Source organism: Electrophorus electricus, chromosome 3 (assembly GCF_013358815.1).
Source record: "Electrophorus electricus isolate fEleEle1 chromosome 3, fEleEle1.pri, whole genome shotgun sequence".
Lineage (NCBI taxonomy): Eukaryota > Metazoa > Chordata > Actinopteri > Gymnotiformes > Gymnotidae > Electrophorus > Electrophorus electricus.
The window spans coordinates 24,392,997-24,420,041 of record NC_049537.1 but is presented as its reverse complement, the minus strand read 5'-3'; the positions used below and the strand labels follow the sequence as shown (position 1 = coordinate 24,420,041).

The 27,045-nt window shown below is 45.9% G+C and overlaps 2 protein-coding genes across 2 annotated transcripts; one reads left to right on the top strand and one right to left on the bottom strand.

The window, feature by feature from the left end:
- The first annotated feature begins 107 nt into the window (after positions 1-107).
- On the top strand, positions 108-5,869 carry hebp2 (heme binding protein 2). Its single transcript, XM_026998927.2, has 6 exons — positions 108-256; positions 463-582; positions 694-829; positions 4,240-4,420; positions 4,536-4,714; positions 5,603-5,869. The coding sequence occupies exons 2-6, from the start codon at positions 508-510 to the stop codon at positions 5,653-5,655; spliced, it is 624 nt and encodes a 207-aa protein (XP_026854728.2). The 5' UTR covers positions 108-256; positions 463-507; the 3' UTR covers positions 5,656-5,869.
- Positions 5,870-6,241: 372 nt separating this feature from the next.
- Positions 6,242-26,826, bottom strand: nhsl1b (NHS-like 1b). The gene is given in 8 exon segments (XM_035524586.1): positions 6,242-9,341; positions 11,352-11,478; positions 13,208-14,288; positions 14,290-16,457; positions 19,509-19,695; positions 21,309-21,445; positions 24,432-24,584; positions 26,687-26,826. Coding segments are annotated over 8 exon segments (4,584 nt in total). The 5' UTR covers positions 26,742-26,826; the 3' UTR covers positions 6,242-8,665.
- Between the last annotated feature and the right edge of the window lie 219 nt (positions 26,827-27,045).

The following is a 27,045-nucleotide window of genomic DNA, read 5'->3' as shown; positions in this document are numbered from 1 at the left end:
GTATTTACTAATCGTTTTATGAAAGGTTTCCTTAGTGCATTTTCTTTGCTGTGATTTACGTATGTATAATTAGCCAATCATTTTGGTAAACAATTATCCGTAAGCAAAAGGGAGCGCGTCCAATCCTGCTTGACCCTGTCGCTTTGTGTCATGCAGGCTTGCAGGAAGACGTGGTTAATGCCATAATAGACGTGCGATATTATTATCGTGTATTTTCACCGCCGAGATAACCGGTTTTACTTTAAGAGCGAAACGGGTAAGATGTCTGAATTTTCAGGCTGGTTTGCTTGCAGGCTGAAACTGTTTAGCTAGTATGACTTGCCAGTTAGTCAGCTAGCTAAATGAGCTAGCGTAGCCATATATGCTTGATGGCTGCCCTAATTGTGGAACATTTTTTAGTAACTAACTAGCAAGTGTTTGGAGCGATATGACAATATAGTTTGCTTTGACTTTTCCCGACAGGACTACCGTAATATACAGTTCCATTAGGTTAAGTAACTTCGGAAGATGTTGAAAACTATCGGTCAAGTGGTATTTTCAACAGGGTTGCAGAATCCAAAGTTTACCCCTCAAGACAGTAAGGTCAGTGAGGCTGAAATTATGTTCGTCACAGTATATAAAATATTTCGACTTATCTTGGGACCTGGTATGGGCTTGAATCAAGAGAATGAATATGTTTTAAATCCCCTTTAGAGTCAGGACTATGAGGTCCGTACATACCACACCACAAACTGGGTCAGTACCACGGTCACTGGGACGGAGCAGGACGCAGCCTTAAGCGCTGGATTTAAGAGACTCTTCAAATACATCAACGGCAGTAATGAAAAGAGTAAGTTGTACACTAGTATTTAACTGGCTTTGGAAACCTTTAAAAGGTTTCTAATTACCGCAGACATATAACATTATTTGCGGAAATATTTATTTCCACAAATAAAAAATCGTTGCATGGACTCTAATTGTGACTACATTATATTCTAGTTACCTTCCCATTTCCATCTAATACGACATTAAAAGGAGTTGTTTGTTTGTTTGTTTGAAACTTTTTTACTTTTATGAACCTGAAGAGGTGAAAGGCTGTTAGGGGTCTCGGTCAGCAGTGGAATCCGTGCCGTGTTTAAATAAGAACGAACTTTCGCTGTTTCATTTGTGCATTTCTGACATATTGATCACTTTTACATTAAAGCTATTAGCGAATAGCTAATTTCATTCGGCTGGATAACCAGATCTAACAACTTTTGACGACTGGAATTGTACGTGGGAATGTCAGTTGGCAGTTTCAAAAATGTCAGTATAACGTTATAAAAATACATTTGTAGCTGAGCTAAGTTACATAGGCTTATATTTTATTTTATTTGCAGAAAATGGCACCGTAAATGCAAACTACAAAATAAGAAAATGTTTTAAAAATGTGCGCATAAAGTAAAAAAAATAGGCTTATACAAAGTACTTTCCGTGTGTGTGTGTGAAATACTGTGTGTTTGAGTTAGAGTAAATGATTTTTACTGGTACAGGTTTTTACATGCGGTGGTAAACAGTTCCAGATTGAAGGCCCTTGATGAGAAAATGTAAACTGCCCAAGTGATGTCCTAAAGAAAGCTCTATGAAGGTTATTAGAAGATCTTGTGGAGTAATGATGGACTTTGAACGTTGTCTCGCATATTTGAAACTGGTGAATATACATACACAAGAGTTGACATAACAATTAGCTGAAGTAACCATTGTAACAAAGCACTTCTTAAGAATATATAAACACCTTATATTACTTATGGAAGTACTAGCCCCAATATTACAGCAAGATAGGTAAGGATAAAACAAAGTGTAGTACAAGAATTATTTCTTGGCAGTATGTATGATGACGAAACAAAATATAGCAAAATCATTTTAATAAATACATAAGTAAATTACTAAATTGTAGACTGCACATCATTATATTCTCATTGCTTGCTACATTGCTGAGTAAAGTGTAAATGAAAATAGACTGTTATTTATAGATTTACTAACTTATCATCCACATTGTCTCCAGTAAATGTTGGGAAAGTTGTTGCTTTCAGCTTGAGTCTGCTGGCAAATCCTGAGCTGTACTGAGCCCAATTTTCAGAAGAGTCTGCAGTAAAATGCCTGCTACAAACTCTTGTATTGGGTGTCACTTTAACCCCAGAGAGAAATTTGACATTTTGATATGTTCTCATTTTCTGGAATAAAATGTAGAGTAACCTTTCTCCCGCTTGTATCCAAAAACATTTGTATAGGCACACAATCTCTATTACTCAAGTTTAGTGCTACAATTCATGAATGTGCAGTATAACGTATCTTATTAACTATAGTGAGTCAGTTTTATGTGTGATGTGTAAGTATACACCAAATAAAGTGCAGTTCCTAAATGGTGGTTAGGGGCAGTATACAAAAAAAGTAAAATATTTAGAGGTTATTTTATGCACTCTGCGGTGCCCAATAAATATTGGATTGAAGCAGAAGTATGAAGATAAGCACCTACTTCCTGTTGATGTAACATTTTGAGTAGGGAGGAAAAATACTGCGCTGCACAAGTTAATGTGTTACTAACTGTTCAAGCAAACAGTTACTATACCAGATATAAAAAGGTTGTCATTTAATTATTTGCAACGATAATATATCGAGATATGTATTTTATACAGTTTTAAGAGTAAAATGGATGGATTCAGATGTGCCAAAAGTCATGGGATAGCAGTATTGATTATGAATTGGCATGTAATTTATTTCGTCGCCTGACTGCCCTCGTTTAAACAAAGTAAGCAACGCTGTCACATGAACAGTGGAACATAACTTGATTTGGCTGGATATTGGTTTGATTTGGGACAGACTCTATTGATTCTATGAGACTTTGAGTAGATCCTTTGTATCCCAGATGTTTTAATCAGAATTTTTTTAACTCTAATTTTAGCATCTGAATATTGAATTTCAGCAACTTGAATATGTTAAAACTTGAATTATTCAAAATTTGTTAACATTGTGAAATGAGTAGATATCAGAGGCAAAAAATTAAAATTTAATTAAAGGTACAAAAAAGTTTTTTACATTTAAAAATGAGACAGATTTGCTTCCATACACACACATAGTTTAATGATAATTTTCCTATTGTACATCCCACACAAGATTCTTTAGGTCCTGTAAGTTGTGAAGTGGGGTATACATGGTGATCTGGGAAATTTGAGGCCAAGTGAACATGTTGAACTCTTTATCATGTTCTTAAAACCAATCCCGGATGATTTTTGCAGTGTGGCAGGGCACATTATCTTGCTGAAACAGGCCACCATCGTCATGAAGGGTGTACTTGGTCTGAAACAATATTTAGGAAGGCGGTACATGTCAAAGTAACATCCAAATGAATGCCAGGACACAAGGTTTTCTAGCAGAACAGAACATCACGCCACCACTTGCTTGCCGGTCTGTGAGAGTCCCTTCCACAGCACTTCTACATTGGGAACCGTGTGTTCTAACACCTTTTTATCATAGTCAGCATTCACTTTTTCAGCAATTTCTGTTACATTAGCTTTTCTGTGGGATTGCAGCAGACGGGCTAGTCCTTGTTCCCCGCAAGCAAATCCATGGGCACCAATCAGGGGTCAGTGGTTTAGTGGTTGTCCTTTGGACCACTTTGTAGGTAGTAAACATTGCATATCATGAACACCCCACAAGACCTGCTGTTTAGGAGATGCTCTGGCCCAGACATCCAGCCATTGGCCCTTGTCAAAGTCACGCCGATCCTTACATTTGCCAGTTTTTCTTTCTTCCAACACTTCGAGGACTCACTGTTCACTTGTTGCTTAATGTATCCCACCTTTTAATAGATGCCATTGTAACAGGATGATCAATGTTATTCACTTCACCTGTTAATGCTTTTAATGATGTGACTGCTCAGTGTATATTGCAGTTGCAATATTGGTTAAAAAAAAATGCAATTAGATATTCTCCACTGTATCTTAAGTTACCTTCATCCACCTGAAGTAAGCCTGATGGTTCATAAATCACAGTTGCCACTGTTTCCAGTGGACTTCGACAATTTCCTTTAATAAGAGAGAAATGCATAATGCCTCCATTAGCTTTAGCAGTAATAGCGCACACAAAGTCTGGCTCTGTAAAACAAGGAAAGCATGTCTACAGATTTTCATGCAGTCTGTTGTCAAGGGGTTGTGCGTCAGACAGACCCTCCTCACAGTCTTTGATACAGGTTTACATGTATACATGTCCTTTCTGTATCAGACATGAAATTGGAGATGACTGCACCAGTGACATGCCTGATTAACCCAGGAGAGGGACCAGCCTGTGAGGGCTCCTATTCTGTGTCCTTCTACATCCCTGAAGAGCACCAGGCTGAACCACCTAACCCCAGCACACCTGAGTTGTTCATAGAGAGCAGGAAAGAGTTCACCGTATTTGTGAGGTATACTCAGATGGTCATAAATAGGACTGACCATTCCGTGTTTTAGCTCATCATGTGCACCTGTACTTGTATCTAATAATTAATCTGTGTTTTCCACGGTTGAATTTTGCGGTAGGACTTTTGGTGGATTTGCCAACACTGAGAAAACACGAGAGGAGCTGCTGAAGCTGAGCGAGAGCCTGAGGAGGGATGGCATGGCCTTTAAGGAGGCCCCGTACTACCGCGTGGGCTATGACAGCCCCTTCAAACTAGTCAACCGCAGGAATGAAGTCTGGCTTTTCAAACAGGAGGAGGGTAAGGAGTAAGTGATGTGTTTACATGGTGCGCTGGACACGGGTCAAGATTGCCAGCCTACAGTCTGTTCCTTATACACTCACAAGTCATGATCAGAAGTACATGGTGAAGGTGCTTGGTTATTGCAGCAACACTTGTAATTTTTCTTTACTGTACTTTGCTATGAATAATAATGTGAATATTGTAATATGAATACTAACACATTCCAAATAAGAAGTGGAACCTGGGGCCTTCAATAAAAATAAGGTTATATTTGTAAAGAGACTTCAGTGACCACATTTTGTAACTGAAAAGTTTTAAACTGATTAGGATTTGTTATTAAAGGAAATTGACACTATATAACATATATGTTTATTAATTGGACCTTAAATATGACATTTTGATGTTTTTTAAAGGGTCCATGTCGTACATTTATTATTGTTTTTCCTTGATGTCTTGTTTGTGTGGCTTTATGTTCCAAAAACAATCATCCTTCATTTTCAAACGACCATTTTTGAACCTCTTTTTATATCTCAGAATGAAACTGGCTGTTTCTGTTACGGTGCCTTTAATATGGATAAAAGAAATTGGCTCTTTTCTGATTGTATAAGGTACAATACAGGGCAGCCAAACGTACTCAATGCTCAAACACACCCGAGAACTGTAATGTAATTGGACAGGGCTAGACAGCTGTAGGCTGAATAGGAGGATATATGTAAATGGATTTGTTCTGATGATATCAAATTAATGATTTAATGATTAGTGAGGTGGTTTTTGCAGATTAGATTCCATATAAGGACCTTATGGACTGGGGGAGTGTAGGGTTTGTTTTGAAACCTTAACAATATTTACATATTACCTAAATTTTTCATTTCAATAAGACACAGAAAATGTGTTTTTCCACGACAGGGAGACAGTTTGAAAAGTTACATCCTTCAACATGTGGAGGAAATCCTCACTGATAAAAAGGAAACACGCAGCCCATGCACTAGCAGGTTAATTTTAGAGGTAACTGGTGGCTGAATATCATTCACACTCAGCAAAACCAAGGACTATGTATGGAACAACTGCTTCGTCTGATGCTGAGTCAAAATAACAAAGGAGGATCCATTACCTCAGTTGGAGAGCTTTTCCAGACTATAACAATAAAAATATGGTAGTCTTGTGCTTGTATATGAAGTTTGTTTTTGGCCATTCTGTTTCAGAATATTCTGTGAGGCCAAGAGTCCTTATACTGACAGAACATTTGGAACTGGACATTTGCTGTTGTGGTTGTGTTAGGCTATGGACTGTACAAAGCCAAGACAGACGTGTGGAACAGAAGGCTTTGAAATTCTAAGGGCTGGCAGTGTCCTACAACCTTCTAGAATAAGCAATAGTCAATATGAGGAAGGGGGTGGATAAGGAGGAGCTGTAAGTGATGACCTCCCAGAAGCTTTTAGAAATGACAAATGGCTGTGGGTGTCATGGCGACGGCACTAATGAGATTGTAGTTTGGACAACTGGCTGACAGGTGGCTGTGAATCAAGACAGACAGGACAGATGGGCCATTTTTAAACATCACGAAGTTTTATTACAGAGACATATACAAGAGGGTTAGCAGTCATCCGTATCGAGATCTTCCTCCATCTCACGTTTTCCTTGATTTTGGTTACCCATTCTAACTCTGTAACTCTGTCAACAATATGGTAGTGAGACTTCATAAACATCCTGCTATGGGAAAAGAAAATCTCAAAGCCAGACTTTTATTGATGAGGGTTGGAAGGTAATGTGATGCAGCTTCCCCCTCTAACCAATATAAATTGAGACATATATCTCCCATTTAAATCCCTGTCAACTATCTGAAATCACATTCTAGCGATTCTAAAATAAATACTCTACAAAGGTAAGCCACTCCCCTCTAACAAGGGCTTCTAAAATGTACAAATTCTTTGAAAATAAGTCCAGATGTTATTTCTTAATCATTTTTGTATGTATATACATAAAAAAACAATATAAAACTTCACAAGAAGAGTCTTTTCTGTGGAAAGGTCACAAGACAAGAGTTAGTAATTAAGCCTTTAAGTAAAAGCTATTCTTAACCAAACCCATAAAAGACGGGTTTGGTATTTTCAGTCCATACCTTATTAAAATTGTTTCCTAATGATTTATAATGATGCATATCATAATGCGACCCAAAGCCAATGTTTTGAGAAACGAACCACTCATCTACAACTGCTTCTCATTGCGTTTCCACAGTCCAGGGGGATGATCATTCAGGTCTTCAAAAACTTTTTCAAAAGGTGAAACTCACAGTATAGTCACTCATCTTCATGTATTTAATGTCTACTCAGAACATTTTCAATAGCAGTAGGCCTCATAGTTTCTATTGCTGCTGTACAATTGAACCATCTATAAACCACACAAAGTCAATCAAACCTGACAGAAAGCATGCTTTGCACCTTTCCGCCAGTAGAATGATTATGCTGTCTTCATCACCCACTGTAGCCCAAACCAGGAGTAACTAAGCAATGCCTGCTACATGGTATTAGTAAATCAGTTCTCGTTAAGCCACCTTTACAATCTGCCCTTGTTCCATTAGACTGGAGACTGAAGACAAGACAAACACATCAGCCAGAAGAAAGCAGTGGTAAGTCGCTAAGCTAGGGTGAGATGCATGCTACTGAGTGCACAACAGTGCGTGCTTCCCTTTTACCTGGGTTTCTCAGGGCTTAAACGATGAGCCCACTAAACTGTGTTTAAGCCCAGTGTGAAGAGTCCATGGAGTGGTGAATAACTAATGCTACTGGTGAGGTTATGAACACTTACCATTGATGGGAAACAACCACCTTTATAAGGTCTGGGCTGAAAAACAGCAAACCCTTAGAACTCCAGATAAATGCCGTCACTTATCCAGAATCTAGAAGTACGACAGCGACAGCTGGCTACGTTATTTACTGTTTAGCTCTTTGGTTACCCAAACCATTTCAAACAAAGCAGGTTTATTATTTGTTTTAAGCAAGTTTTCTCTTTTTTTAATGTAAAATGTTACTGTTTCTTTGCCATGTAAATGGGTTACAATCAATACAGGCATAATTCTTTTTAAATGATCAAACAGACAAACAGACATACACAGTGCAAACGCTACATGCTAAAAATCAAAACAAAGCATCTTATCAATAAGTCAGCGTCTCCGTTGTGCTACTCCAACAGTCCTCTTATGTGGGCTCCACATCTATTCTCATGCCTCGCCCACATGCTCAGGACGGGTGTGCGTGCCCATCTTAACCACAAGGAGGAAGAGAGAGTAAGAAACTGTGATGGAGCACATGACCGTGCTTCCGTGGACCTCCGCGAAGCAGGAGGTGGTCGTGGCTTCTAAGGGACTGGACTGCGAACAGTGGCCAGGAGACCCTCTACAGCACTTTGAGCCTTCCACAAAATGAATCTCATCCACCCACTAGTACCACTCCAGCAGCCAAAATGGATCACTTAGCAGTTTCTCCTGCTAATACATACTGCTTGTGTATCAGTCCTTATTAACCCATCTTCCCAATGTACAGTTATTCCTGAAATCCATTAGACTGGAAATGAATGATAACAGAAAATAAACAGTAAAAATAGACAGAAGAAAACAGGAGTACAATGGATAAGCTTGCGGAAATGAATGTACTACCAAAAATGAAAACATACCTTCCCTAACAAACAACCACAAAAATAGTTCAAATGAGATGATTCCATTTCTTTCTGTTGTTTTTGTGTCTGACTTTATGAAGAGCTGCTGCAACAGAAATTTGATTAGTGTTAAGGAGGCACCTTGTGGTCTTGCACTCGTCTTCTTCCGCACGGCCAGATTCGTCCAGTCCTGCACAGAGCCTGGAGAGTGGCCTGGAACCCCACACCCCTGGTGTCTGCGTCTACTGGCCCAGTCTTTGCTACTGCCAGGACGGAGACAAGCTCATCCCCTCATCTGAGGAAAAGTCTTTTGAACCCCTAACTGCTCTCCTCTTCACTTAAAGTGCTGCTGGAGTCCTGAGGGACCACAAGGGGCGTGGCTGCTGGAGAAACAGGGCGTGGCTCATCCCAGCCCTCCCCACTCTCAGCCAGCTCCCCCTCCCTTTCACAGATGACGGTCATGGGGCTGCTGAGGATTCGGCTGCGGGCGTTATACTTGCTGCTGGCAGCAGAAGGAGGCGTGCGTGACCGGCCGTACTTGGGCCCCATCAGAGAGGAAGGGGACATTGATGGCGGGGTGCCCAGAGAGTATCGTGGGAGCACACCCTCGCTCCGTGCCCAGTCCTCCGGTGCTCTTTTGCTGCGGCTGGGGGAAGCACAGGGGCTGTCGGGGGCCCCTGTTGGTGAGGCCAGGTCCAGCGTGGAATCGAGGGAGCGAGCCCTCTGGGAGCGCGGGTCAGTGGAACGCAGCATCTCGGTGGCCGACATGCGGAAGCTGGTCTCTGAACGGCTGCCCTTCTTCAGCAACAGGGCCTTAAAGGTGTCGCTGCTGGTGGCTGTCTTGCGCAGGCTGCGCTGGATGGAGCCCGTCTGCCGGGGCAGGGAGGAGCTGAGTGCCGGGCCCAACTCTGTGGGTGTGGTTGGGGGAGAGGAGGCGTGGCCTCGTGACCGGTCCTCCTCAGACTCTCTTCGTCCCAGAACCTTCCGCTTAGATCTGTAGAAAGAAAAAAAGAACAGGAGACAGGGAAAGAGAGTGAGAAAGTGAGTGTGTGTGTGTCTGTGTGTGTGTGTGTGTGTGTGTGTGTGTTAGGCATGCTTAAAAGGCAGAAGGTATGAACTGATGTATGTTCATTACTCAAATGGCAAAATGCATTTTTCTCTGAAACAGAAACTTTAAACACAAAAGTGAATTGCATCTAAAAGCAAGTTCTCTGTCTATTCTTAGTGCATTAGCTTAGACATGCATTAGTTATGTAGCCGGAAACACAGAACAAATTCTCTACCCATAGTCCACAGTTAAGCTTACTTCACGTTCTTCTGCCCTCAGGCTGAACAGATTCAAACAAAGTTGATTTTGTGATTAACTTTTCAGAGGAGCCACCACCCTTTATCGATTTCTCTGCCTTTTTTTTTTTTGATTAACCAGGAGAGCGTCTAGGAGTCCATGCTCCAGGAATATCAGAAAAGCAGGAATAACTTAATGGCACAAGATATCAGCGGCATCTTGAGCATGGACTGCACTTGAGTCTTTTATTTAAATGCAGTCACTTAGAAGCCAACAGAAAGATAAAAACTGCACAGTTTGCGGTTTTGAAGGCTGCTACTAACGCAAACACAGGGACAGCAGAATTAATCAACAAAGCCAAGTGGGAAAACTGCCCAAAAAGCATTTTAAACACCACAGAACACTTCCTCTCCCTGCCAGCAGGGGCGCAGGACGTCCACACTCGCCAGGCAACGACTTCTGGGAGAAGTCGCATTCATTAGCACTGCGCCACTGCTGCAGATTATTGGAGTGAGGGATTAGCGAGGGAATAGAGCAGAAATGTATCCCTGCACTTAGGGATTATGGGGCTAATCCTGCCCAAGCATCACAGCGAGAGGGAAAGCACCAACGGGCAATTACTTGCCAGAGCGCACCTGGCATGCTGGGGAGAGTTCACGTCCAGCCTGGCCAGGCTGAACAGCGGAGCAGAGAGACCAAGGAGCCCAGAGGTGAACAGGAAGGAAAGAATGACAGACATGAAAGATCTCAGTAGAGGAGAAGGACATGAGTTATGAGGCACAATAGAACAGCGAGTCACAGAAGAGAAAAACAGGAAGAGGAAGGCACGGAAGCCGAGCTGATCAACTCTTTATCAGATTCTACATTTAATCAGACAGGGATTATGGCAGAAGTGAGATCAAACTAATTAAAATCATATAATTGGCATAATATCAAACATTACTTAAAACTGAATCTCTAAAATGTCTTGTTCATATTGCTATGAAAGGCAAAAATGGTTAAATGAATTGTGGATGAGTGCACATAACATGTAGCCTAGGTATGTATGCCATACTCTGTGTTGCCTTCTATTTTAAGGTTAACAACATTTCACTGTAGTAGTATTTCAGGGAGAAACTGCAGACACACTCATGCACACACACTATCACACTCACACACGTGTACAGTAGCAGGGGGGAGCAAATCTCTTGATTGAAATAGTGCGACATGCTGTAGATCTTTAAAAAAAACTGTTACACACAACAGAAACAAGAGAGCACAGTTCTAAGGTATGTGGTTACAAATTCAAAATAGCTTTAGGAGTGTAAGTGTATGTGTATCTATATTTGTAAGCTAAACACACCCAGCATATATACCCAGATCACTAAGCTAAAGCCCATGTGACCCTGTGGCCCGTGGGAATAAGGACAAGGGTGTTGTGCTCCTGAATAATGAATGACTGAATGAGAGGGGCTCTTTTCATCCACTAACACAGCCTGGCTCTGCAAGAGCCTCCAGTGGAGGGACCCAGGGGCCCTGCAAAAGCCTCTCCACCTGCTCCACCGTCCAGCTTTGCTGGATTTGTCCGAGAGTGGAGAGGATGGCCTGCTTTAAAGTTAGATGAGGGTGGGCAAGGAGGCTTAGCCATGGAGGGGGTGTGGGAGAGGGGGAGCAGGATTGGAGGTCGATGAGGAGGAGTAGGAGGAGGACAGGGTGCTGAGAGACAGGGCGGAGGAGTACCTGTGAATGGCTGCGAAGAGGTCCTCGGTGGTGCGGGGCCGTGTGGGCGTCACCATGTCCTTAAAGGCGTTGCTGTTGACGCCGGGCGCCGGCGAGGATCCTGCCGTGCTGGGCTCGAACACCTCACCTGAGAGGCGCGTGGCATGGTGTTACATTCGCACACTCACACTCCGCACGAATCACACATTGGCATTCACAGCAGAGCAAGAGCTATAGCTGTTATGTGTTCTGACACATAGTGTTCTTTATGGAGAGGAAAAACAACCACCCACATTCTCATACCTTCTGTAAAATGTACACTGCATACATAGTACACATTACAAAGCCAGTCACGGCCAAAAACCATGTTGCATCTATAAATAGTGTGTAGATAGACAAATACTTACTTCTAGAGTGAAATAATCAACACATTGTAATATGTACAGGCAACACCAGAAGACAGAAATATTTAGAATGAAAGATGCGACACCCACAGATGATGGGACAGGCAAAGTCCCCAACTGCAGTTACAGCTACAGTCTAGTCTGCTACCTCATCTGAGTGAGAAACATATTCGAACATGCAAACACCTCATTCGGTCTTCGACACACAGGAGGACAAACACTAATTCCTATAGACCCCTGAAATCAAATACCTATGAAGTACAAAATGTTGTGCTCTTACATCCTCATAGACGAATGCAGCTCCCCATTAGAGTCGAGCCGCTCTGCTCCTGTCCCCTCTCTCTGTCTCTGCTCGTCTCCCATCTGCACTTGCCTGAGACGATGCAGGCGAACTCGCATTACGCGCTCCCTTTTACTCATCCTCCCTCCCCGCCCTTCCTCCCTCCATCCTCCATCCTCTTCTACCCAGGGCTGACCTATACTCCTCCCCTCCAGTTTAACTGGCCCTGCCCCAGGAAGACCCATCCTGCCACCATGATGAGGGGGGGAGGAGAGAGAGAGAGCAAGAGAGAGAGAGAGAGAGAGAGAGAGGTCGAATGAGGGAAAGGGAGGGCGAGTGTAACAGCTCGGATGGAGCACAGTGAGAGTCAGGAAGGGAAGAAAACAGAGTGGAAAGAGTGACACAGTGAGCGAGAGTCAGACTGTGACTGTGGGAAATAAACAAGAAAAAGACCAGTTGAAATAGCTGAATTAAAGAGAATTAAATTGCAAATGGAAATCGAAAAATAGGGATCAGCAGGATGACAGGTGATAGAGTTGGACAGGAGAGAGAGTTGGATGGTAAAGGGGAATGACAGAACAGAGGACAGATGGTGGAAGGGGAGGGGTGGTTGGATGTACAGAATGAGAGTTGAAGAAAGAGAGAGGGGGACAGGAGGAAGAGGAAGAACACACCCAAATGGCTGCTGTAGTGGTGTTCCACATTAAGCCTCGCTTCACCAGGAGAAGGTGGAAATAAACAAAAACCTCAGCTTTGATTGACCACAAAGGAAACGAAAACCAAGTACTATCAGCTGTACTATGACACCCCCAGAGAGGCGAAATTCGAAACCTCTCCAATTACGCAGCATAACCAATACTCAGAATAACTGCCAATATCCAGATTGATGGTTCACTCACAGTTCCTTAAAATTGATTAACTACCAGATGACACAATTAACCTTCAGAAAATTGGTAAAGCACAGTGTGACTGCTCTAATGCTAACAAAGTTTCTCTCATGTGCCTTAGTCTGACTTCTTTTAGTCTGTACATTTTTCCCTTGTACTTTATCAAACATTAGGGAACATTTATTATAATCCCATGTTTCCAGCATTTAAAAAAAGAAAGTTATGAAAAATGTATGCATATATGTCACCCACTTAGACAAATGATCCCCTGCTACTGAGAGGAAAATTAGGAAAGATCTGACTCACCATTTTCATCATCTTTAGAGCTGACAGATCCTGTAGTGCTGCCCACCCCATCTTCATCTTCTCCATACTCCTCTTCCTCCTCTTCTCCCTCTGAAGTGTCCTTAAACTCACCAGCACCTGCCTCCTGGATGATGTCAGTCTGGGAAGGTTCCTCCGCCTGACTAGGAGTTGGAGGCATGCTACTTTCAGATTCGCTCATCTCACCAGACGATGAACTGTTAGTGGTGCTTTCATCATTCTCTTTCTCCTGCTCCTCCACAGAGAGGGATTCCTGAGCTTCTGTGCTACTGGAGCCAACAGTCACGTCTTCGTGAAGCCCTTGATGCTCAGCAGCATCTTTCTCACTGGCCCGAGTCCATTCCTCCACCTCCTGCACATGCTCAGGTGTTGAAGCTGAGATGCTGATATGAAATTTGGGCTTCTTGGAGACCGCAGGAGGTTTTTTCTTGGGTGTGGTGTTTTGTGGCGACAGGCCTCTCTCCAGTCCATCCACTTCATCCTTAGGTACAACGTTGTTAAGGTCTATAGAATCACCCAAAAGGCCACAAGTCTGTTCAGAGGGCAATTCTTTCACAGGTTTTACCTCATGAAGTGGCATTGCAGCAAAGCTGCTATGTGCAGGAAGCTTCTTCTGAGGGGATGAAGGACTTGGTGGTCCATACTTATCTGGAGCTGAGTGAGATGCCAGAGGCAAAACAGTCAGATGTTCTATTTTTTTTAACTTCTCTGGTGTCCAGGGCTTAGTTGTCATTTGGTTAGTTCCTGTTTCCTGAAATTTGGAACTGTCCACCCCACTGTTCTCTGGGCGTTTGACTGATCGGAGCTGCACACTCTGGAGGGCAAAGGGAGTGATTACTGGCATGGCAGACCTGCCAGACTCCTCAGAGTGAATGGAGGATGACCTTCTCACTGAGCTCAATGGCTTGAGCCTATCTTTTATTCCCACTAAGTGTGCAGGGGAAGGAATAGCTGGTGTCATGGTGGGTAGGGATGGAGCTGTGGGAGGAGCATAAGCACAGCCAATGGGAGGGCAATGAGGAGGAGGAGGAGGGGGGGGGGGGAGGGGGAGGGGGAGGTGGTGTATGAAGAGTGGGGCTAAAAGAGCCATTAAGTGACATGCTGTGATCATTCAACATCTCTGGTGGAGGGGGTGGTGGAAACTCAGGAGATGAGTTTGAGGATAGCAAATTTATGGATGCCTCCTGCATGGGGGTGGAGAGCAATGCAGAAGAAGGTGGGGGTGGGAAGGTTTGGGATATGGTGCATGCCGGGCTGGAAAGTGGAAGAGGTGCAGATGTCAAGGAAGGTGGTAGTGGTGGAGGTGGAGGGGGAATGCTGTTTCTGGTCGAATCTGAGGTGTTGGAGGACAGCGACGTGGAAGAGGAGGAGATGGACACAGAAGACAGCAGAGACGACTTCCTCTCAGGCACACGGGGCTTGGGCTTGCAGCCGGAGGGTGACATGGACCTCATGAAGGAGGGGACAGGGGTACCAGCAGTTGGAGTGTTGGACTGACTTGAATATCCACTCGAAGGGGAGGTCAACCGATGCAACCTGTCAGGTGAGGAGGTGTTTGCCTGAGGCTTTGCTGACACATCACCCTGGGCAGGAGCGACAGTTGCCTGGATACCCTGTCCATTTGCCATGCTGCCCGGTTGCCCTCCACTAGACAAAGTGTTCGTATGAGGAGATGACACTGTCTGCTCACTATGCGGACGAGGGTAATCCACATAATAGCCCCAGGACTCTGCGTAGTCTGAACGCAGGCTGCTGGTGTCACTCTGTGACGGTGTGACATGACAGATGGAATAGACATTAGCAACCCCTGCAGCCGACACCCCGCTGCTCCCGGCGCTTACGCTACTCTGGCTTCTCGAACGCAGCAGCCAGGGCTCCTCATAGTCGCTGCAAGGGCTATGAGACGGTGAGGTGGACGACCCTTTCCCTTTCAGCCCATTCTGGAGGGACTGCTGTAAGGTAGCGATCAGTGACTCATTAAGTACTGACCCACTGCTAGCATCCACTGCACTGTTAGCGTGGCTGACGTGCTTGGGCTTTCGCCGAAGCGAATCTGTCCGCGCTGGCGGGAGGGGCGGCTTTTTACACTTCCGAAGGGAGATGGAACGGGACAGCGAGCGGTCACTGTACCAGGAAGCACGGTCTCCCAGCTGGCTCATGCACTCGTACATGCTGTGCCTGGTTGGCCTGCCTGCCACGCTGTGACTCTTGGCAGTCAGGCCAGAGTCCAGGTGCATAGAAGTGTAGTAGCCGTCGTTGTCCATTGAGTAGAGGGAGCTGGAGTCGGTGCCTTTAGAGGAGTGCTCCAGACTGTTATATAGTTGAGCAATGGGGGTGGAGCAGTTGGAGGTCAGCGTCCTTCTGGACGGCACGTTCTCGGGGGTGTCGTAAATCCACTGCTCGTCTGATGAGGCCGTCCCAGCCGCGACGGTGCTGTGGCTGGTCAAACTACTGTCGGACTGACTGGCCCTCTGTGTGTCCGCCTCTGGCGTGTCAGCACCGGCTGTCGTGCTGGGCGAGCTCACCCCGTTGTGGGTCGAGGCCATGGTAAGAGGTTCCGCGTGTGGTTGGTGGTTCGGGATGGGTGCGGCATGGAGGGCAATGACCTCAGATGAACACGACAGGGTGGCGTTGGGGATGAGTGACGTGGAGTAGGGTGCGTGAGGAGAAACCACGCAGGCAGGGCCAGAGATGGAGCCCCACTCCCCCCGAGAACCCCTCACCTCTTGGGATTTGGGCCGAGCTGGCGTGCTGGTCCTGGGGGTATTCCTCATGTGGACCACGGTCTCGTCAGCCTGGAGCTTGCCGATGTGGCGAGGGGGTGTGGCTGAGCCGTTGCCTGGCCCGGACGGGCTGCTGCTGCAGGGCGGAGCTGCGTTAAGAGAGACGCGTGCACCGCGGGGCAGGCTGTGGCAGCGCAGCAACTCGCCATTACAGTGCGGCGCCATGATGCGCACCGGAGGGCCGGAGGAGGGGCCGTCCGACACAGTGGATACGTTAGTCGCAGACGTGGAGATACCCGCCATCTGAGCAGCGATCCCCTGGCCCCGCTGTGCCCGGATCCTCCGCATGGAGGGCGGGACAATTTTTACCTCCTCGGTCTGGCAGCCGGAATCCTTCTTCTCGGAGCGCATGAGTGTGGAGCACACACTGCTGGAACGTGCCAGTGTCGAATAGTGTCCAGGAATAAACATGGACTGTGGTCGGAGCTCCCCTCCGCGTCCTTTAGCCGCTGCAGAGCACAACGGTAATGAGACGCAGTCATGAGCAAGAATACAGCTGCTCTCCACTCCCCCTCCCACCCCTTTACCCCTTCCTGACATCAGCTGTCAATCGGACTGAAGTCTGTCTACTGGGAGAGCTAATTAATTTGATTAGCTGCAACTGCATCTGACATGTTAATAACTTCTGGAAAGTTTGATTAGTGTTGATAGCCTAAAGGCAGACTGCTGGTATATTGCCTAGTCCTAAGAGTGCTTGTGTGAATGTGCACTTGCTAAGAGGATAGTCTTCCGGCATGGGGGATGAGCAACTGGTATAGTAACATGGACAGACGGATTCTTTCTCTCTCTCTTAGACATGCACACACTCACAAATGCGCACACCCACACAATCTCCCTCTTTTTCACACATACCCACCTACACAACCCCAACACACGTGAGCACGTTTGAATTTGCTAACAGAAATGCAAGCACAGAATTTTAAAATGCTATTGCTACCTCACAAATGCAAAAACGATGCTGTGTGTAAGATGTAAATGTGCTGGTGCACCATACACTCATCTTTTACAATAAAACGGAATGCACAATCCCATTAGCATCACTTTTTAATGGGGAAAACTGAAACCCCATACAAGAGTAATCGTGACATTGAGGCTGTGTGTCAGAAAACAGGTCTTAAAGGCGCTGCTAGCACATCAGCTTAGCTTTGATCTACAGAGAAACAGTGCTTGAATAAACAAGAAAACGGCACTTAAGCCAGGATTCATACTTCATTGCCATGGTCAGGACATCATTTGAGAGCTTGAGCCCCATTGCTGCACCCACACCCATCTATCCAAGGTTAGATACCGAAGGTTAGGATGGTTAAAAGATTAGACTCATTCCTATAACTGACAGTAGGAGAAAGGGACTTAGGAAACACCACACAGAGGGTTTTTTCCCTTCAATTTACATTCTAGTGTAGGGGGGAAGTGGCATTAAAGGCAGAAAGAGCTTCAGGTCTAAAAACGCATCATTGCATCTACATGCACAGGTAGTGTTTCGACTGCGGCTGTTTCGACACTTGGTGGAGCGTGGCCGTGCCCCGAGCTTTCTTTCCCTCTGCAGGTACTTCAGCTGCAGGGCCCTGCCCCCTCCTCTGTTCCTCCAACACAGAAAATATGCCGTGGTCTGCCAGGAGAACATGGCGAAGGGGATTAAAGCCAGGCTTCTGTGGGCTGTGAAGCGCAGGGCTCTATATGTAGCCCTCACCGCCTCGGCCGAGTGTTAGCGCTCAGGAACAGGAACCGATCCTCCATGTACCCGGGGGGATGTGATGGGGGTGGGGTGGGGGGGCGGTGAGTGGAAGCGGGTTCCATCTGATCGTAGGTGCTGAATGCTGAGGTTATGTAATGAGGAAGTGTGGAGATTCAGGGGTAAAGACTGTGTGAGACAGCGATGAATGCTGCTGGGATGTGGAATGATGCAGTCTGCTGAAGGAGACAGGACGAAGGGACACGCTGTCCGGGAAGGAGGAATGGCCTTGGGGCCGGAAGTTAAAAAAAAAAAAAAAAAACACTGCACACTGCTCAGGTGTAGGAATACAGATTGGAGCTGGAGGGGGAGGGAGTCGGACTGGGGGATGGACGGAGGTTCAAATCAGAGTCAAAAACGGAAAAACAGTGAGAGTGCGACTGGAGGCTACACTAGACTGGGCTATCCTAGGGTAGATGGGAGGTGGGGTCTACTTGATGGAGGCGGGGCAGGAGAGACTAGAGGCGGGGACTGGCAGAGCCATAGCATACCTAGATCCGGCTGGACGTGGTCAGGCAGCCCTGATATAGTCTTTCTCCGCTTGGCCTTCTTGGGCCGGCGGGCCAGAGTGTCCATGTTTATAAGCGAGCGGCGGACGCTGGCCTGCCGGTCAAACGTCTCCCCTGGAGACCAGGTGAGGGGGCAGGTTTGTGTGTGGGGGAGGGGGGCAGACAGGCAGAAGGAGGCAGTTAGTGACAAGCATGCATTCCTCATGCAAAGAACACACACACACACACACAAGCCCACAGACACATGAACAAATGTTACAAAAAAACAAAGAAAACCGATAAATTCTCTCCCATTATCGGCCTCTTAGATGAACTCTGAGGGAAAGGTGACAATTTCTGATTTCTTCACTGAAAGTAAGAGTATGCCATCTTTGATAAAATATAATCAAAGCCAAAGCCAGTGTGTGTGTGTGTGTGTGTGTGTGTGTGTGTGTGTGTGTGTGTGTGTGTGTGTGTGTACTCGGGGGGCAGGACCTGGGCAAGCGAATTTCAGGGACTGCACTGCTGGCAGACTGAGCTAGAGAATGCCAAGGCATCTGAGGCACTGGCAGAGCTGGCAGACTCATTCAGGGTGTGTATGTGTGAGAGAGAGAGCTAGAGAGAGAGAATGAGAGGTGTTTTAAATGTAATATTGCTTCATTTAATTGAGTCAAAGTGGAGTGCTGCAGAGAATGATAATTTGAGTTTCCCTCAGAAACACCACTGAGGGAAATAGTTTTCATAAGGTTTAAGATTTTTGAATGACTGTGTGTACACAGTGTGTGTGTGTGTGTGTGTGTGTGTGTGTGTGTGTGTGTGTGTGTGTATAAAGGTCTTCGTGAAAGGATTTGTGTTTGACCTTTGACAGTTCATTCCAAGATCAGGGAGAACAAAGTGCTTAGTCAAAGTTATAACTGAGTACACAGAAGGTCAGAGCTGGGGGAGGGGCGGTTGAGGTTAATATAACCAAAGATTCAGCTGTTAATGTGTTAGTACATGCAACCATGCAGTGACCCATGTTTATACGCACAAAAGCACAGAACACTGACAGTCCACATAATCCACAATGCCAGTTAAGCCATAGGCATTCTGATGTCAGCGCTTGGCAATGGCTTAGAGAAGCACGCACAAACGTCTGCCCTACAGTGGTCAGAGTAATACCTCAAAAAGCTGGAGCTCTACACATCCACGGCCCCTGTGTAGCTATCCGAATGTGCTTAGCTGAATTAGTCTCTTCTGACTCCTTACCTGTGCCTGACAGATCCCTGTGCGTGTCTCACCTGTGACGTTGATGGGGACAATGTCAGTCACAATGGCCTGAGCCTGTTGCCTCATCTTTTCCTCAGGGGTAGGCAGGGTCTTGTACCGCAGCTCTTGCCCATCGACCTCTGGCCCCTCCCTCTGCACTGGAGTCTGGGCCCTCATTGGGTGGGCGCGTGTCTCCTGTTCTCCAGAGGAGGCAATGGACTAGGGAAGGAGGAGGGAGAGGTGAGGGTTCAGTACCAGAGAGGGCACCCCTAAACCTCTGGTGGACAGAGAAGAGAGGAGTGTACCAACTAAGCTCTTGGGGTAGGGAGGGGTGGGGGTGGTGGTCTCCTACAGCAAAACAGTTTTTATTACTGCTTTCATTTGACTGCCAGAGGCTCTTATAACCCTGCCTGCTCTTCTACTGCTCCAGGAGTACAAGCTGCACTTTCATGGTCAATTGGACACAAAACACACACACTCAAATTCGCATATACATGCGCATACACATGCACTCACTCACACACACACACACACACACACACACACACACACACACACACACACTCACACACACTCACACACTCTGAAAAGACACTCACCCCCAGACAGAAGTGAGGCAGAGAGGAGTCAGGAAAAGAGGGAGAGTGAGAATTCAGCCAGGCATTAAAACTCAGTTCACGCATTGTGATTAGTCAGTTGGAGCTTCTTTCAGCTGCACTACAAACGGACACACTGCTGTCTGACTCCCAATGTCACACCTGGGCCTTTCACAGCAGTGCGGGCCACGAAAAGCCTGGGCAGCCGCATCACAGCTCAGGCTCTTTCCAGGTTATCCACTGGGTCTCATCACTGAGAAATTCCCAACACTGAGAAACATCCACCCAAAGCTGCTGCTACAAGAATTTGAATCAGTCTTTCCAACACATAAACTACAGAGAATTAAAGATTTGTAATCTGTTCACTTGCTGTAAAAAAAAAAGAAAAAAGAAAACCTTGATACTGTTCATCTCTTCCTGTGCCGGAAATCACACAACATAAGACAACACAAAGATTCCCTGTTATCTTATACATGTACCACACTACAAATTTGTCTACCATGGGAAAGAAAAGATTTACAGAAAGCTAGTAAAACACCAGTGAAGACACCAGTATGGCTGTTCTCTCTAACCTCTGGTTACAATAGGAATGTGAGGGAATACTAAAGTAGTGGTAATATATAAGACAATAAAGCAGAGGAAGACAAATCTGGGAGACAGAGATTTGATTTGATTTATTTGGCCATTATTGTGCTTCCCCATAGTAACTCGTGCCCATAGCTACACGCAGCAAATATGACTAATGCCCTAAACTGAGAGAAACAGGTGGAGTGAATCTCCAGAGACCTGGCTGCTGAAATGGGGCCACGCATGGCTGGCAGCACTCATCAAGCAGGGAGAGAGAGATCTGAGACTGGACCACTACAGCGACACTGACATGAACACACCAGAAGATGGCAGTCTTGAACTTACTGCTTTAAGAGTCTTTATATTGTAATTTGCATAACACTAACACAATAACCGTAAAACCATGACAATAAAATAATTTTTGTGTTCACTGGTCTTGTATGAGTGTGAAGCTGGTCCAGAGAAGCACTCAAATTAGTTGCTTATGCTTGCTTTCTCCAACAGAGGGCAGCAAATCACATGCCCAAATCTTTCTGCTTCCCACTTACATTATTGGGCACTACTCACAAATGACACCGTTTCCACCATCAGGTTGAGCGTAAACGACATGGTGTGAGGGCATGCGCATTTGCAAGGCTGGGAGCGCTCACGTTGCCTAGAACACCTCACCTTATTATCAGCATCTTCGGCGTCTGCGTCCTCATCATCCTGTTGGCTGCTGTACGAGTGGGCGGAGCCTGAGAAGGTGGGGCCCTGAGAGTAGTACTGGGAGCTGCGGAAGCCATCTTTCCTCAACTTATCACATTCTGCAAAAACACACAGGACACACAGTCAAGAGAAAGAGTAATACACCCGACAACGTTGACAATGTAAGAAAGACAAGCACTCATATTTATGGTAAGTAATTTGAAGATGAGGGAGGCCTGTGAAATCTTCAGTGAGCTCCCCCTACTGGTAAAAAAGAGCAGCCGTTCTATACGCTAATAAAACAAGAAAATAACAAATAACAAAATTTAGAAAGAACAGATAACAAAGGATTGTGGATGTTTATAAGTAAAATCTGTCACTGACACAGGCTTGTGTGGGTGTGCATGTGTGCACAAGGGAAGAACAGAAGGATTTGGCATGTATGGATTTTTTTATGTTTAGAGACTGCATGACCTGTGTGTGTGTCTGTGTGAGTGTAATCAGTGAAGCGTGTCTCATTTTCACACTGCTTATTGCAGATGCCAGTTCCATGTCTTGTTGGTATCCACAGACAGACCTGCCACAGTACCCAACCCTAAAGCACGCCTACACAACTTCACACTCTCGAATAGCAACAGTGAAGAAAAGGAAGACTTTATTTTTTTCACAAAGGCAGGCTTTCGAGACCCAGTCCTCCAAAACAGGCCATGCTCAGCTATAAGATTGGGGCAAAATGCTGTTGATCCTGAACAGCCTGTAGCAATTACACACCCTGCCTTTCTGTAGAAAACTGTCTGATTCTGCCGGAACATGAGTCATAGCAACTGCTGTGCGACAATCCCACATGTGAACTGACAGGAGAGAAATGATTGCACATGTGTGCTTGTATCTCTGTGTGCAGACATGCTTGTGGATTTGTCACAAGACAAAAGCATCAAACTTGGGCTGGCAGTTGGTGTCTGTGTAAGCCATGTGCACCGGCTGGTTGTGTACCGTTGGCGGTGTGAGATATGTGCACCGGCTGGTTGAGTACCATTGGCGGTGTGAGCTATGTGCACCGGCTGGTTGTGTACCATCGGTTGTGGGAGCTCCGCTAGCACATGCGGAAATCCACAAAGCAGCACGCACACCCATGCAGACACTGTCATTTCCTAGTGCACACACACTTCTAGGGACACACCGAAGAGCCTGGGCCCACACGGCCTCCAAGAGAACTGGTCGGAGTGACAGGCAGCATACATTCATTAGTCCATACAGGGCTGGTCTGCATGCTGGTCAAATCTCACATGAACAAATTTACCAGGGTTTGTGTGTTTCTTAACGAGCTCTGAGGCATGATACAGATAAGGTTCCAAATTCCACCCTCTACTCTAAATCAGGCCTCCCCATCTAAGCACATTTACTGGCCTGCTAAGTAGCTACACTCTTCAGTGGTGTGAAACATATGGCTGGTGGGTCGGACCAATTATGGTTTTAATCCAGTCCTTCAAATGAATCTAGAATGATTGAAATTAAAATTAACAAATGGACAATAGAATAATAGATATTCCACTAATATTCCACTAGGGGGCAGCATAGAATAATAAACTCAAGGTGAATGTCAGTTGGGCAAGATGAATGTCGGTTGTAAAATGTTAGTTTTTACGATTTCTGTGCGTGTCTCTGCGCGGACATGGCGGTTTTATAGCTATAAAGCTTCAAGAACACACATATAAAAGAAATACCTGCTGATTGTATATACATCCTGTACATCCTCACTCGGCGAATAAAAATAAAACATCTAGGGCTTTCTCAGGGCATCCGTACCCCCGCCCACCCCCGAAAATCACTTGAACGTCTAAGACTTGAATGGCATTAGCTGACAAACCGCCGATTAGCAAGCAAAGAAACTGAACAAGTTATACATGTCCGCTTTCTCTCATTTTTGGTAGTCAGTTGCATTCTGTTCATCCGCTCTGTGTGATACAAGCTCAGTTTGCGCATTTAGAATGTACATTATCCATTTATGGTGATATATTAACACTTAAGAGGAGCTGTGTGTGGTTGACTGAGATAAATGGTACCCATTACCTAAACGGACTCCCCTGTTTTACACGTTTACTAACTGCTGGTGAAAGTGTAACTGTAAATTGTAAGCGTGTCTCACTCTCTAGGGAGTTCATATCTAAATGAAACACGCACACACATCCTAAGTCCACTAACCCTAACCTACAGGAAAAGCTGGAAACACAGGACAGTTGTACACTGCCACAGAGAAGGTGAGAAAGCGACAGAAAAGCAGGGTGTGGGTGTTAGCTTGTGTGCAAGCAATAGCCTTGTTATGTATAACATTCAAAAGAAAAGGAGGATCACAGAGAAAGAGGGAGGAGAAAAACAATCGGGCTAAGCCACTAATGTAAGTAATGTGAGACATGGGGTGTATAGAATTCCCTCTACTCAATTCAGCCCCTCCCAGTCTTGACACACACTCTCTGTCTTGCTTCTATGCTCTCTCTCTCTTTTTTTCTCTCTCTCTCTCTCCCCTGCACGGCTGAGGCTGGTGGTGGTGTGAGAGACCTAAGCAGCTGTCTGTACAAGAACAGCCCCGCTATCCAGCAGCTGCGTGGCTGCTCACCTTCCAGCCATGTGGGCTCAGCTTGCATTTCCCCCCGCACTGATCCCGGGTCAGCTATAGATCCCTGCCACTGGCCAACAGGTGTCCGACGGGGAGGCATGAAGGCAGCAGTTTACACCTCGTCATGTGCTTACCTGCTGCCCTCTAACCTGGTTCCCATGGCAATGCTACTGCATAAAGTATCTAATGTAAAACATCTTGTGCTTGAAACCATAAATTCTGATTACAGATCTTAACTCCAAACTGCACAAGCTGCATAAATCTCTTTGAGGTACTATTACATTAATCTAGTGCTTTAATATATGCAGAAAAAAACTAAAGACGAGCAACTGAGTTACATGCCAGTTGGTTAAAGGATTGTACGAAGCAGATGATGGCCCCACATCAGCCTGGTCTTCGGGGACTGCGCTGGTGTGTGTGAAGGAAGGGGCCGCCGTGTGTGTGTAGCATGAGCTGTGGGGACTGCGCTGGTGTGTGTGGGGGCGCCGCACCTCGCAGGGCAGTCTTGAGGTTAACCTTAGCCTGTCGGTGAAGCTCCTCCACGCAGGCAGGTCTGGAGACTGGTGCGAACACATTCTCCTGCTGGTGCCACGGAGCTGTGTAGTGCACCGTCCACTTGCTCTCCTCGTCCAGATTAGACACAGCTGCAGAAAACACACAACACCCATTAGAAGTGGCAATAAAGGTCTTTGAGATATAAAAACGGTTACAACTTAAAAGACAAATGAGACTGAAGGAGAGACCCTTGAGTGTGTAACCCTGAGGGCCTGAACACTAAAAAACACAGACAAACAAAAGCAAACAACCAGAAGGCAAAGATAGCATGGAACACCAATCCGCGGTCTCCTCCGCCCATCGGCGGGCGCACTTCCACACGCGGCCTCGGCTCTACAACGCCGCCCCCGTGCTGGGAGACGCATCTCCCCTGGCCGTCTCGTGCAGTCCCAGCTCTTCAGTGCAGGAGGACCTGTCGGTCCAGTCCCACGCGGGAAGGGATGCTCCTGCTGCAAATGGCTTGTTTACAGGGGCGTGGGGCCAATTATTACGGAAAGACCCCTGCGGTTTATGGCAGCATGACCTCAAATACCAGCACTACCAAAAGGCCAGGGGCTAAGAAGGGAGAGATCAACACACAACAGAGTATGTGTGTGTACGCACAAGTGTGTGTGCGCGTTTCGCAGGTGTGAAGGGCCGTCGATGGGGCTCCCAGGAACTGATGGGCCATTAACACCCTGAAAGCGGACCGAGAGTGCGGTCAGACTACAACAGGGTCGCAGCCCATGCAGTTGTTAATCGAGCTTATTCATGAGTCTCAAGCAGAGCCGTCAAGACGCCACACTTCCCAGATGGACAGTGAGAACTGCTCCCGCCTCAGTTACGCTTAACAAACTGCAGTTTCATTTAAGTTTTTTTTTTTTAACTACAGTAGTATTCAATTAAATAAGAATACAACAAAAAAAAATACAACACCCACAACCGCACCCACAAACACACACAATTCAGATCATTTGCTGTGACTGCAAATCTGTGCACATGTGAACGAGAGTGAGAATGCAGAAAGCTGCCTGTGGGACTGTGGGAGTCATCAGTAAGTCCACCAGAACCCTCCGGCGTCCTGATCTCTCCTGGGCTTCTTTTTTAATAGTTACCGAGCCAGTGCTCTAAACCTTGGTTCCATTTCCATGTCTTCTGCTTTACGTCAGTTATTTACTTTGTGTATGTATGTGTGTGTACATGCATGCCCATCTAAATTTGGGTGCAGCTAGGGCTAAACAATGCAATAATGAAGACAGCAGCTGGTACTGTCACATCACATGTCATGAACATGCATAGACAGACACACACGCGCGCGCCCACACATACACACACCCAGCTCAACAAAAAACACAGATGCCAGTTTGAGTGGTTTACATTCACACAAAACAACCTGTTATGAGAAAGAGAGAGGTAGGCAAAGTTTCAAAGAGCAACATAGTCTTTTGATGTGACCAAAAAATGAATATCAAAAGGCACACACACACACACGCACGCACGCACGCACACACACAGCACAGGTAGGGTGGGGTGTGTGTGTGAAACTGGGATAGTTGCAAAGCCTGAGCACAGAGCAGCCGAACAAAATCTGCATTGTCCCCAGCATCAATCTCCCCATCAGCCTGAGCCCAGTGCTCCTTAAGTCCATTCACACACACCATAATCCCCGACAGCCTGCCCCGACACACACACACACACACACATTCAACCCACACTGACAGGAATAAATCCACTGTATTATAGTCTACAGGTTATAGGACATATATGTAAAAAGGGTCAGAGGTTTCTAGCCAGATCTACAGATTCCCTGAGAAACCCACACAGAGCAGACACCACATGGACAAGACAGTGAGGCAAGCAACAGCATGTGGGAACCACTCTGCTTACACAGAGGAGGCAACCCCCTGGGCCAAGACACACACACACACACACACACACACACACACACACACACAGATAGCCTATGAGGTGATAATAGTCAGTCAGTCAAGGCAAGATTAGTGCGAAGCGACATTAGCATTCTGCTTCTGTCCATTGGTCAGCCACTGACACTACTGAGTGAGTACACCGCTGATATATCAGCCCCTGACTCACACACACACACACACAACCAGCCCCATTTAAAACACACATTGTATCTATAACTGAAAAACCAAACAAATGAGCTAAAGAAATAAACAGATGCAGAGGTTTAACAGACACAGTTCCTTACCCTTCTTTTTGAAGTATTTAATTATAGACTTGAGCGAAGTCCCGATGAACACCATTATTCCAACATGTGTGCATGCACATCTACGAGTGTATGTGTGTGTGTGTGAGAGAGAGTAATGTGTGATTGTTGCTGTTGCCTAGTTCATTGGAGTGTCTGGCCAACAGAGTTGTCTCTGTCCTCTGTATCTCTAGACCTTGTCTCCGCTACTCTCCATCACATCAGAGTCCACTACTACATCTAGCTCCTCCTACAAACCCATACACACATGGGCACATACACTCAGCCCAACCCTGGGAAACACCTCCTCCTCCACATACACACATACACGCACACACACCCACCCTGGGGCCTTAGAGTGA